This window comes from Ambystoma mexicanum, chromosome 2p (assembly GCF_040938575.1).
Source record: "Ambystoma mexicanum isolate Mex_15411 chromosome 2p, UKY_AmexF1_1, whole genome shotgun sequence".
NCBI classification, from domain to species: domain Eukaryota; kingdom Metazoa; phylum Chordata; class Amphibia; order Caudata; family Ambystomatidae; genus Ambystoma; species Ambystoma mexicanum.
Window position 1 is genome coordinate 1,290,879,919 of NC_090923.1, and position 14,226 is coordinate 1,290,894,144.

General features: G+C 46.8%; 1 protein-coding gene across 1 annotated transcript in view; it reads right to left on the reverse strand.

Moving 5' to 3' along the window:
- The window catches only part of CDR2 (cerebellar degeneration related protein 2), a 145,640-nt gene extending 137,727 nt beyond the window's left edge, over nt 1–7,913 (reverse strand). Inside the window, exon 1 of the mRNA XM_069645614.1 lies at nt 7,719–7,913. Within this exon, the coding sequence (XP_069501715.1) occupies nt 7,719–7,812 (94 nt within the window). The 5' untranslated portion in view covers nt 7,813–7,913. The remainder of the gene's footprint in view (nt 1–7,718) is intronic.
- Between the last annotated feature and the right edge of the window lie 6,313 nt (nt 7,914–14,226).

Below are 14,226 nucleotides of genomic sequence, written 5' to 3' on the forward strand. Positions count from 1 at the left end.
CTCTGGCTCCACTCTTGACCTGGTCTTCATTTCAACCTCCTCCCCAGTCTCTACCCTACCCAACTATCTTTCCGACCATGCCTTACTCTCCTTCTCCCTTACTCTTCCTCCCCCTTCATCCTCCCCCTTCACCCCCCCCCCCCACCATTTCCTTTTCTCGACGGGATCTCCGTAACTTTAGCCCTTCTCTTTTTCGATACTTGCTCTTCCTCCCTGATACCTGCTCTTCCTCCCTCCCCTCTCTCCGACTTCTCTTCTCTCTCGGCTAATGATGCTTTATCCTCTCTGTCCTCCTCTATCTCTTCCAGTCTTGATCAACTTTACCCCCTCTCCTCCTTCCACCCTACTCGCAAACCTTGTCAACCCTGGCTTTCCCCTCACCTGCTGTCCATTTGTCGTCTCCTCCGTCGCCTTGAGCGACGCTGGCTCAAATTCCACTCTCTGGCTAATTAAACCTCCTATTTCTCATACCACTCTCAATACAACTCCTGCCTCAGCTCTGCAAAACGTTCCTACTACTCTAACCTTCTCCACTCCCAAGCCTCTCACTCTTTCAGACCCTTTCTCGTCTTCTCTCCCCGCCAACTCCCGATCCCTCAGCTACTTCTTCCCTCTCTCCCTCCAACTTCGCCGGCTTTTTCTCTTCTAAAATACTCTCCCTATGCCATAATATTCTTCACTCACCTTCCTATTCCCCTCATCCCCAGTCTCTCCACTCCCCTTCAGCTTGTATGACTGACTTCTCTCCTGTTACTCCTTCTGATGTTTCCCTCCTCCTGTCCAAAACTCATCCTACTGCCGCCCCCTCCGATCCCCTCCCCACCCTCCTCATTCCCAAGATCTACCCTCTTCGCATTCCCTACATAAACTCCTTCAATATCTGTCTCTCCATTGCTACCTTCAAGCATGCTACTATGATCCCAATCCTGAAGAAACCGTCTGCTAATCCCCTTCTTGTACCCAACTTCCGTCCAATCACGCTTCTTCCATTCCTCTCTAAACTACTTGAACGCTTAGTCTTCTCTCAACTTTTGTCACCAACCTGTCTCTCCTTCCCCCTTCTCAATCTGGTCTCCGCCCTAAACACTCTACTGAAACTGCTGTCACGTGTTCTCAACTCCCCCCTCACCGCTCGCTACTCTAAGCAATCCTCAGTCCTCATCCTCCTTGACCTTTCTGCAGCCTTTGATAATGTTGCTCACCCCTTACTTCTCAATACTCCCTCTGCCTTTGGTTTCAAAAGCCCTGTTCTCAACTGGCTCTCCCCTTAACTCTACAACCGTTCTTTTGCTGTCTCCTGGGGCGGCCGTACCTCCTCCACTCTCCCCTTGGACTACGGTGTTCCCCAAGGCTCTGTACTTGGCCCTTTCCTTTTCTCCCTTTAGACCTCCCTTCTTGCCCCCATCATCTCTTCCTTTGGTATTTCTCACCATTTCTATGCTGATGACACCAGCTCTTCCTTTCCTTTTATTCCTTCACTCCTGACCTCCATCTTAATCTTTCTTCCTGTCTTGCGGCCATCAAAAAACTGGATGTCATCCCACTTTCTCTCCCTTAACACTGATAAAACTGAAGTCTTATTCTTTCCCTCCAACCCGCTCCTCCCCCCATTTCTCCCCCTCCTTTTATTCACTTTCCCCCCCTTCTAATCTCCCCATCTCTACCCATGCTCGCAACCTAGGCCTCCACTTTGACTCTTCCCTCTCCTTTACCCACCATATTTCTATTACCTCTTGCGCCTATCGCTACCAGCTCTTTAATATTCCGAAAATCCGCTCCTACCTCACCTTCCATGCCACTAAACTCTTAATCTCTTCTCTCATCTTCTCTCGTCTTTTGTATTGCTCTCCTCTCCTCTTTGGACTCCCTGTCTCCCATCTTGGTCTCCTCAAATCCCTCTACCATTCCGCCATCCGTACCCTCTGCCTTCTAGCTCCTCATGACTCCATTTCCTCTTCGCTTTCTTACCTTGGCCGACTTCCCTTTCACTCCCACGTAAATTTGACTTCCTCCGTCTTATTTTTAAATCTCTTCACGATCTTGCTCCCCCTATCTTTCCTCTCATTCTACACTCCCCCCGTGCCCTCCGATCTACTGATCTCTTCCTACTCACTGTTCCCCGTCCCCATGCACCTCTTCTCGTTTCCATTCCTTTCAGCTCCTTGCCCCCCTACATTGCAAATCTTTACCTCTCTCTATCCGCCCCATCCCCACCTATTCCTCCTTCCACGCCTCCTTGAAATCTCTTCTTTTCCATTCCCCGCCCTGACTTCCCTCATTACCTCCCTTTACTTTTCCCTTACTTTCCTCTCCCTACCCACTCCCTTTCCTCTTACACTTCCCCCCCCTCCCCGTGTAACTTAATTTTTCTTCCCCTGTCCCGACTCCCTCATCTCTCCTCCTTATTCCTCCCCCTTTCTTCTCGTTTACTGACCAAGGCAAATTGTTGTACATACTGTTTTATTAGTTTATTTCATGTTTGGAATTTGCTTCCCTCTTTTATTATATTCTATATATTCTTGTTGTTATAATGTACAGCACTTTGGTGTAAAGCGCTTTCTAAACATAATGAATACAAATAAATATAAATACAAATACAAAAAAGCCTAACAGTTGATTACAACATGGGCAGATTAGATAAACAAACGGTTTTCCTATGTTGGTAGGGCCCTAATTGGGTCCTCTCTGTTGGGTTGTTTCTCAAATAAATCCTCACAAGTATAGCAGAGTAACAAACCAAATTGTGTTTTTCCCTTTGGGTCCTCTTTAGTGAATTGGGGCGCGGGGGCAATGAGGAGGTAGATATGAAAGAAAGGTGCTCCACGCTGGTTCTCAATGCCCTAAAGGGGGTGGGGGCAGGTTTTCAGGATATCCAACAAGATTATACATGATGCATTTTCAGCCAATATATCCTCGCTCCCCTGGAAAGAACTGCGGCAATACATAACAAAGAGAGCACGACACAAAAAATACAGCAGATACTTACTGACTGGAAGGGCAGGCCAAAAAAACAGAGCGCGACATGCCCAAACGAAAATCTATAAACTAAACAACCCTACCGGACCTCTAGCTGCCAACAGTTAAAATATAAATACTGAAAACATCCGATATATGAAAAGAGCCTTCTGAAAAATCACAGCAAACAAAGGATTAAAACGTCTCCATGTCTGAAGAATTTTATACGGCAACATTTTAGACAAGGTTTTCATCCTGCATAGCACAGTGAACGAGTTTTTTTATTGTTAGAAAACATACAAAAGAGAATAGCCTGGTGATTTTGTCTTAAATGGTTTGTAACCATTATTAAAAGTATATCAATCATTCGAGTTTGTATAGTCAGTGGATGCTTGAGGGCAGAAACAAACGTTGGGTCTGACACCCAGGAGCTGGTTTCAGCTCCCGCTCATTGAATCTCAATTTCGAACCATATACTGGGTTTTTTCAGCAGAGGCAATATGATGGCATATATAAGGTCCAGCTATGCATGTATATGCTTGCAAAACACAGAGTCCTAACAAGGTCTAAGGACTTGATGTCCATTGGATTTGTCGCTTGTTTTCAATCACTTTGCTTTATAATCAGGTCCTCTCATACAATGCAGCAAGGGGTGGGGGTACAGCTGTAAGGGTATTGTTGAGATGCAAGGTTCAAAAGTAAGATGAGCTGCAGGTTACTCTTTTATTACCAAGTAATCAAGATGCGAGAGTAGACCTGCATGATAAGTGGCCGCAGCTGCCCGCCCCCTCCCGGCACACATACCAGAGGAACAGACCAAGCAGATTCCCACACATCTAACCAAAATGCAACAACCAGAACCAAGCATGACATCCAGGACTTGGACAGCTGTCGGGATCAGAACACCATGCAGCCTGGAGGGGGAAGGAAGAGGGGATGAACCAAGGCAAACCACAGCTAATCAAGAAGTAGCAAACCAACCCTGAAGAAACCAAAACGCTGGACCTGCCAGATATAGCAACCCGTCCACACACTCCCAAATCAGCCACATCTGGAACCCTACAAGCTTGCGTGGCCTGGTTTCCCACCTTGTGGGCATCCAATAACTGAGTAACCAGATGCAAAAGAGTGTGGAGCCCCTCTACTAAGAACAAACATGGGTCACATACCATGTTCTATGGAATTTCTTCCATTCAGTATGGTCTACAACCACGTTTTAGCTCACTGGACCCTTCACAGAGGTGAAATATCCATGTGCATATCGGTCTTTGTCCCGCCCACAAAGGCAGTCCAGTACCGAAATGCTAGGCAGTTCTCCTCTGAACATGAGTACCTTCAGCAACCCAAGACACGTGTTTTGTCCTGAGTAACTAGGCTTGCCACATCTGCACTTTGTGACCCTGACATAGGAACACCTGTACAACAAAACAAGAGCCGTATCACAGTCAGTCAACAGACCATCATCACTCCGGAGGAAAGTGACAACCGTAAAAAAAAATAATAATCACACAGACTGGGTCCGTCCCGTAATAAGCAGAAGAAAAGGCTGCACCGTAAACGTGAGAAGCTACCTACAATCTACAAAACTTGGAGGCACCTACTCCCAACTAACATGCACGACCCAGAGGAAAGGCCAAGGCCTCTGGAGAGCAACAGAGGAACATACAGTGTACTAAGAGCACTGCACTAGGAAGGGAGCAGGCAAAGCAAAGACCACATGCATGGGACACAATACGTGAACCAAAAGAATAGACCTAACCAAACACCACACATGCTCAATGATGGCACCCACAACGGACTGCAGAAGCACACTCCAAATATCCACCACTGGTATGCCTTCCACGCAGGCTCACCACTCACCAGTATCCTCTAACCACAGGAATACCAAAAGCAAAGTTTCATCAGTGCACCACTCTCCATTATCCCCTAAATACAGGAACTGAAACAGCCATAAGCATGGACAAATCAGCATACCATCACTCAACAGTACACAAACAGCAGTAGGCCTAGACGCATTTGCACACCACGCCCTTGCATTCCTTAACCACAGAAATACCAAGCACAGGAACACACCATCCCAAGAAGCACTCATGTCCTCATCCATGGTGCTCCAGCGGGCACGAAGGACAGACGTCACCTACCTGCTCGCTTCACTGCACCATGCTCCATCAACAACAAAGTTCTGGTTAGACCCCAGGGTATCGCAATGCTAAGATTATCATGCTTTAATAAGAAGGGAATTATGTATTCTGTCCCTACAAAGCATAGTATCAAGAAACGAACTGATGATATACAGAAAAGTGATTATTCCGGAGCGGTCTAACATCTTTGATATCATCCATAAAGAAGTTTTTACAACAAACTCTAATACCTTAAAGAGCTGGCGCCAGAAAATAACATCTCAACTAGAAGAAATCAGATCCTCAGAAGAAGAGCTAATAACCAATCCCATGAAAGCAATAACAAGACTAGAAACTTTAGATTGGATAAAGACCCAGGACACAGCGGGATCATATAAATCAGCGGCGCATGTGATACCGATCAATAGAAAGCTGAATGAGATCAGACCCTATCTGAAAATCTTTCCAAACAGACAACACCGGCAAACATTCTTGAGGGCTCGTCTCAACATTTTGCCAGCTAATGAGATAAGATTTATCAGAGGAATATCATCGTCCAACAACTGCCGTTTCTGCCAGGGTAAAGTGTTTAAAGAAACACTAAGACATCTACTCTTGAACTGCACGGGCTTGACCAAACTAAGAACCACACACATGTTGCATTTATTTGAAAGATTTTCCATCTACTAAGAAAAAGTATGGTGGAAACACTTAATGGAGGGGGAACGCACAAAGGAAATAATCGCAGTGTCGCAATTTTTACAACATATTGACTTTGGAAAGCCCTAAACCAGAAAGAAGATTAATTGAAAACGAACTTAAAACGAACTAAACAAGGATGAATGGAGGAGCAGGACTAAGGAAAGGATTCAAATAATTTGTAAAAGAAATAGTGTATACATTTTTTAAATCAAATAAAAAAATAAAAAAATTAGCATGGTTATGCAGTTTATTTGTGACGTACTGTACTTGATTGGGTTAAATGTATAAATACTGTAAGGTCACCACAACTGCACAGGCCACTGACCCACACCAAGATCCAGCATGGGTCCAAGGACCGCACATGTTGCTCCCAGGAGTAAGAGTACCCTCTCCATCTGCACCAGGAACTTCATGCCACTTAAGGGACAGCAGGGGGAGAAAAGCAGAGGACAAGCCACACCAGAAGACCTGAACTTGACGGCCCAACAGTTGATATGGGTAGTGCCCGCAGAAAGGAACATCTCCACAGTAACGCTGCCAGAGCATAGGCATGGTTCTTGGCTCTCCAGGGGGTAGGGGAGGGTCATCGCAACAGACTAAATTCTCAGGTAACCATTGAATATTAAGTGCTGTGTACGGCTTGGATTAGTATTTCTGGCAAGGCATCATGGAGGACAATGCTTGCTGCCGTTTACTGTCTGATAGATTTTTAAAGCCCCACAGAAAGGTCAAATTATGGACACGTTTGGGATGTCTAACACGCAAATAAATGCATGTGGGGCCTGTATTTGCTGAACGTTTCGGCAACTCAGAATACAGAGTTCCATATTACTCCGTTTATAATAATTACACATGAATTTAATACAAGTTGTTCAACTATTACACTAATGTAACTGATCCATTTCTGATATTTCATGTATAAAATAACTTTATATAAATGGGCTTGAATGCATATCGGCCACATCCAAGAACAGAACGAATGTAGCAACACAACATAATGAACTGTACAGGATTAAGGCGATTAGTCTACTCAAGAGCCATGACATCAGAGAACCTTCTGCTGGCGGCTACTTGCACTCAGGGCTCATTAACTGCTCAGTGATTCATTAAAGCACGAATATGGAAGTGGTTTCCGACGCCGACTCTTTGCTTGCAACTCCAAATTCAAATAACAAAAAGGAAGGTGTTGAACCGGTTGTTCAGCAACTTGTAATAAAACGACCTGAAGCGTCTTGTGTCTTGGCTGATTAGGTCGCCATACGCTACTGATCGCCGCGTTATAGAACCATAATAAATAGATATCAATTTATTTCAGTGTTAGGCACAGAGGAAAAACATGTCTTTTCAATGCCTGTAGATCAAATGTATGTTTCAACAAAAACATTTTTTAAAAGATAACGATACGTTGATTAATAGTCGTTTAATGACTTCCCTTACCCTACACAACTCAGCGGGCTGAGCGCTTACGTCTGAGCTGTGTAAGCTACAGGCCCAAATCTGAGGAGGGTCATCTCAGTTCTTTAACACTTTTGAGGTCACAAAATGGGTACCATGTATTAAATAAATAACAGGACCGGTTATTAAAAAAAAAAAAGGAGGCATGTAACGTAGAAACTGCAGTAGGCGGCACTGTATAGAAAAAATAAGGTATTTTTAACTGACATATACCAACAGTACAGTTTGCCATCAAGTCGTGACATTGTGAGTGGGTGCAAATGCATAGCTTATATACCTTTACTAAATCACAAGTTAAGAGAAGTCACTCCCAACTCACTGAACTATTCCGGCTATCGGAAAGAAGTCAATGAATCAGCTGTGCTTCACAGCCATGCCCATCCCAACACAGAAGGGTGCCAATCCCTCGTTGGTCATCATTACACAGTCTCTATAGTCTGCACACACAGTTTTCTTGTCCTGCACTAGTCCCGCCCCTACACTCACCTTGCTGCAGATCACGCTGGTCGTACCAGGGCTCGTCCTCCCTCATGTCAAATTCCAGCTCCATGATTGAGTCGGCGAGCATGCCTGAGCTCATACCCCTGAGGCAGCCTGCGGCTCACTGACAGCGCCCGTGCAGGGCAACACTCCCTGGCTCCGGCTAACTTCTAGCCCAGCCAATCCGAGCCCTCGTACCCGCCCGCATCAAGTGTCGCCGGCCGACCGCTTCCGAAGATGCACGAGCGCCGCTCCCAATACGACGTGGCAGTTACTACCACGAGCATTTAAACCACAACACGGCCTCTTCCTCACGCATGCGTAATGTAGACCTGCCAGTACGGCGACCTCCTACAATAGCGTCTCATATGGTATTCACCGTAGGATCTATGTCAAGGGTGTCAGTGGTCTTCACGCTACTAGGCTGCCGCCGTATACCTCTCAGTCTCAACTCGTACGCCTTTGGCGGGCCCGGAAAGCTTCTCACCCGCCAAGCTCCCTACCCTTACATGTAAATCAATGAGCTTTCACCCGCCAAAAGCAAAATCGGTTGTTTTCACCCGCCATGGGCGTAGGACATGGGGGGCAGGGGGGACAAATCCCCCCCACAAAGTGTGGGGATGTAATGTCATTTATCCCCCCCAGAATATGTGTTTGGTGTGGTGTGCAGGGATCTGTTTTTGAAGTGGGGGAGGGTCTGCTTACTATGTAAGCTGCCCTCTGCCTCCCAAAGCATGGGGGCAATACCCTGGGGGCAAATGGGTGATCATCTGCCCCCAGGGAAAGGGGGCAAACAAAAAAAATATATTTTTTAAACGTAATTTTGGGTGGGGTGGGACCACTAGCCACCAGGGATTTTTGCAAGGGGGGTGGCTTTCACGCCCCCACCCCAAGTGGATGGGGGGTACCTTATGTAGCCCTCCATGGGGGCAGATTTCTGCCCCTAGGAAGGGGTACATGAGATGCCCCCCATCCATTTGCAATGGGGGGGAGAGGCCACTGCAAATATTGGCAGAGCCTCCCAAGCCTGGGGCAGTATGCTTTGTCCCCCCCGGGGGAAGATGGTCACACACGTGCCCATCTGCCCCTAGGGAAGGGCAAAACAAATATATATATATATTATAACTTGTTTTGGGTGGGAGCAGGGCGGGCCCACTAGACCAGCAATATTTTTTGTGCTTGAAATGGGGGTGGCACTACCCCCCACCCCAAGTGGATGGGGGGCACCTTCTGTAGCCCTCCCTGGCGGCAGATTTCTGCCCCTAGGAAGGAATACATGAGATGCACCCATCCATTTGGGGTGAGGGGAGAGGCCACTGCAAATATTGGCAGAGCCACCCCGCCCCCTAAGCGTGGCGCAGTACGTTTTGCCACCCCCTGGGGCAGATGGTCACACACATGTGCCCATCTGCCCCTAGGGAAGGGCAAAACAAATATATATATATCATAACTTGTATTGGGTGTGGTTGGGGGGCCCACTAGACCACCAGGATTCTTTTGTGTTTGAAAGGAGGGGCGGCCCCCCCCCTAAGTGGATAGGGGCACCTTATGTAGCCTTCCCTGGGGGCAGATTTCGCCCCTAAGAAGGGGTACATGAGATGCCCCCATCCATTTGGGGTGGGGAGGAGGCCACTGCAGATATTGGCAGAGCCACCCCCCAAGCCTGGGGTGGTATGTTTTGCCCCTCCCCCAGGGGCATATGGCCACACACATGTGCCCATCTGCCCCTAGGAAAGGGGCAAAACAAAAATAAAACAAATTATAACTTGTTTTGGGTGGGTGTGGGGGCCACTGAACCACCATGGATGTTGTTAGTGGAAAGGGGGGTGGCCCTCTCCCCGCCACCCCAAATGGATGGGAGGCATCTCATGTAGCCCTCCCTGGGGGCAGATTGCTACCACAATCTGTCCCTAGGAAAGAGGCAAACCCCCCCCAAAAAAATGATTACTTGTTTTGGGTGGGGGTCACTAAACCACCATGAATGTTTTTAGTGGAAAGGGGGGTGCCCACGGGTGTCTTCTTTTTGGAAATGCATGGGGTTCTCTGTTTTCCTTGGTGGCTTCAACACCCTAGGCCCAAATCTGTAGGTTGTCCCCATGAGTAAAATCTGCTTTGCCGAAAGGCTTGGGGTTATCAGTGGGTTAGCCTTTTCCCTTTTCGCCGAGGTAGGTGCAACCACACATGTGAGGTACCGTTTTCGTCGGGACACCTGTGGGAACGCAGGATGGTAGAGCATGTGTTGTTGGCGGCGTGTTTCGGTGGGCGGGCAGAGGGAAATGTCTCTGAAATTTGGTGGAAAAAATCCCAATTTTCAGACATTTCACTCTGGTCACCCACTGAAACACGCCAAAAAGAAGACACCCGTGGGAATCCACAGAGGTCTGACTTGCGCGAATCGCCCCAGAATTTATTACCCACAATCCCAGACAAAAGTGAAAATTGTGTTTTTTCCACCAAAATTTCAGACTTTGTCATGGATTGTGGGTCATGAATTATGGGGCAATTTGCGCAAGTCAGACCTATGTGGATTTCCACGGGTATCTTCTTTTCGGAAATGCATGGGGTTCCCAGTTTTCCTTCGTGGCTTCGACACCCTAGGCCCAAATCTGTAGGTTGTCCACATGAGCAAAATTTCTGAAAATCTACTGTGCGAAAAGACTTGGGGTTACCAGTGTTTTAGGCTTTTCCCTTTGCACCCAGGTAGGTGCACCCACACATGTGAGGGATCGTTTTCGTCAGGAAACCTGTGGGAACGCGGGTGTCAGAATTCCTCTTCACTGGTTGACCCCATAGTGTAGAAGAAGAATTCTTCCCACCAAAGTACCCCTCTGAATGGTACAAACACACATACAGAGGGATCAATTAATTGAAAGATGTTTGGATTTCCCTCCGAGACCACGTAGCTGTAGAAAGAAAGAAGCACAATTAGTATCCAAATAGACCTTCTGGCTCCAAGCATCTACTAACACTCCTCCCACACTAACCTGATCAGTGAAAGAACTGATCCTAAGAAGATTTACCACGATCTGAGTATGGGCCGTATATAGTAGGAATATCCTGCAAAACAAACAACCCCTCTGGTTTTACAATCACTGATGTACAAGAAGCAAGACTGCCAACAAATACGTAACGGCACTGAAATTCTTACCAGAGGGATTCCAAAATGGTGGAGCACGAAGTATAGCTGGCAAATGTTATTGATGAAACGAGGAAACCAAACCTCCGTCTGATTTACAAGGAATACGTAAGCAAGAATATCCGCGGTATAACAACGGTTGTTACAACTCCCGCGATGCAGCAGAGGCGGTCCCACGGTGCAGCGGAGGCTGTCTCACGGTGCAGCGGAGGCTGTGTCGCGGGGCGGCGGGTGCTTTCCCACAGAGCAGCGGAGGCTGTCCCGCGGCGCAGCGGAGGCTGTTCCACGGTGCAGCTGAGGCTGTTAATCAGTACAAGAAAGTACGAACAGAGGAACAAGAGTTACGTGAAGTCAACGCTATCCAAAGAAATCCTTTAAGCAAGCCGGGTCGGAAATTACATGGTCAAGACAAGACTAAGGAGTATGCAAAACAGAATCCAGGGGCGGAAAGAGGAGGTCGAATACCAGAACAGCACAGAGTTACCTAAACCGACTAGGAAGATCCAAAATCAAAGTCGGGTCCAAATCAGAGGGTCAAAGTTACCAGGTAGTCAAGAACAAAGTCAAGAAACGAGTAGCGCCACAAAAATTCTTGATCAGAAGCACTGAGCAAGCAGGGAGGCGGGGTTAAGTATCCAGGATCTCATGATCACCGCTGTGATCCAGCACGAACGTTGCGTCTCCTTAGCAACGTATTGCCTAACTTCCATGGCAACCTCCAGCCGCCTCGGAAAGCTGGGTTTTGAAGTAATCTGCCCCGCCATCCACTGCCTGACGTTTGGTTGGTTCTCCTGTGTTTTTTGGTTACATGAAACGTACGTAGACCATTACGAAAAACTGTACGCATAACAGTACCCTCCCCTAAAGACGGGTCCCGCCCCCTCGAGGCCCAAAACTCAGATATTAATCGAGGAGCATGTATATGACTGACAGGTTCCCATGTTCTCTCTTCCGGACCATATCCTTTCCAATCCACATAATACATCCCGACACCCCTGGATACCTTGGTATCAGGAATCTTATGTACTTCATACTCATCTTCACCTTTCACAGACAGAGGAGGCGAACGTGAAGGGAGAGAGGTACCAGGATGAAAGGCTTTAACGAGGGATACATGGAAAACAGGGTGTACTCTCCACTTGGCAGGAAGAGACAACCGTACGACGACAGGATTTATTACTGCCGTGATAACAAACGGGCCGATGTAGCATGGGAGAAGCGCCCTTCTACCAGGAATACGCAAATTCTTCGTGGATAGCCAAACCTTTCCCCCCACTACATACATTGGGGCTGGAGAACGATGGGTGTCAGCGAAGCGTCTGGCACTGGACTGAGCATTTTCAAGGTGTAGTTTAACCTGCGTCTGTATCGAAACAAGTTGCTGAATGCAAGAAGAAGCCGCGGGGTGACGTGCAGGTAGAGCAGGAGAGAGAGGCATAGACCTAGGATTCCTACCATACAAGGCAAAAAATGGTGAAAAACGCGTAGATGAATGTAGGAAATTATTATAAGCAAATTCTGCCATAGAAAGCAATGAAAGCCAGGTGTCCTGATACTGATGAGTAAGACACCTAAGATATTTGTTCCATAGTTGAATTGAGACGTTCGGTCTGTCCGTCCGTTTGGGGATGGTACGAGCTGGAATACCTCTCATCAATTCCAAAAGAAGCGGTAAGGGATTTCCAGAAATGAGAAGTAAACTGTGAGCCCCTATCCGTAATGATAATACAAGGGAGACCAAAAAAACGAAAAAACATTTTTCAGAAACAAATCCGCCAATGTTGGGGCGGTAGGTAGACCTTGACAAGGTACGAACAACGCCAGTTTGGTAAAATAATCAATGATCACCCAAATGGTGTTGAAACCAGAAACCGGAGGCAAATCCACCACAAAGTCCATGGAAATCATGTACCACGGATAGTCAGGGACAGGCATAGACTGAAGCAAGCCTACAGGTTTGGAATGAGAGCTTTTACATTGTGCACATACGTAACAACAAGCAATGTGTTCGGCAACATCTTTAGCCATAGAAGGCCACCAGCACCACCGCTGTAGGAGATCTATGGTCTTCTTAGTACCGGGATGTGCTGCTAACATTGAATCATGGCACCACTTGATGGCCTTCTTTCGAGTATCATCATCTGGAAGGAATAGCAATCCCTTGATATGAGGCAAACCATGTATGACCTCAAGATTAAGTCTGGTCGCTTCTTCAGGATTTTCTCTCACCCATTCCTGTAATTCATCACGCAAGGTAGATTGTAAAGTACAGGCACAGATCACTTGATGTGGCAATAGAGCACGACCGTCAGCACTTGGAGGAGTCGACTCACCATGGATGCGTGAGAGGTCATCGCATCGGCCTTCGTGTGTAAAGAACCGGGCCGGTACGTAATGGTGAAATTAAACATCGAAAAGAACTCATGCCACCTAGCATGCCGGGCAGTAGAACACTTAACTGACTGTAGAGCTACTAGATTATTGTGGTCAGTGAAAACCTGAACCGGGAATGCTGCACCCAATAAATGATGTTGCCAGGTTAGGAAAGAGTCCCGTACTGCTAACAGCTCTCTTTCAGTGATAGTGTAGTTTCTTTCATAGAAAGTCAATTTCCTTGAATGAAATGCCACCGGATGCAACCCTTTGGTTTCTGGACATTCTTGAGACAAAATGGCACCCAGAGCAATGTCCGAAGCATCAGCTTCTACCACAAATGGTAGATTAGGATTAGGGTGTTGGAGCACAGGAGCGCTGGTGAATGCAGATTTGAGACTCTGGAAGGCTTGATCACAAACAATGTCCCAAAGAAAAACTGTTTTACTGCTTGTCAAAGCTGTCAATGGGGCGACCAAAGTAGAAAAATCTCTAATAAACCTCCTATAAAAGTTTGCAAATCCCAAAAAGGATTGCAGGGCTTTCAAAGAGGTGGGTGTGGGCCACTCCAAAACCACCTTAACCTTATACTGGCTCATTTGAATTCCTTTACAAGTAATCTCATACCCCAGGAATTCCACTTCCGAAGCATGGAAAATACATTTCTCTAATTTAGCAAACAAATTATTTTCACGCAGTCTTTGTAAGACACGAGAAACGTGTGTCACATGTAACTCATAGGATGTGGAATATATCAGTATGTCGTCCAAGTAAACTATTAGAAACTGGTCCATCATGTCGTGAAAAACATCATTGATGAAATATTGAAACGTAGCGGAGCATTACAGAGCCCAAACGGCATGACTCTGTATTCAAACAACCCATACCTGGTCTTAAAGGCCGTTTTCCACTCATCTCCGCTACGGATTCTTACTAAATTGTAAGCACCACGTAGGTCCAATTTGGTAAAGATAACAGATGATCCCAGTTGATCTAAGAGCACAG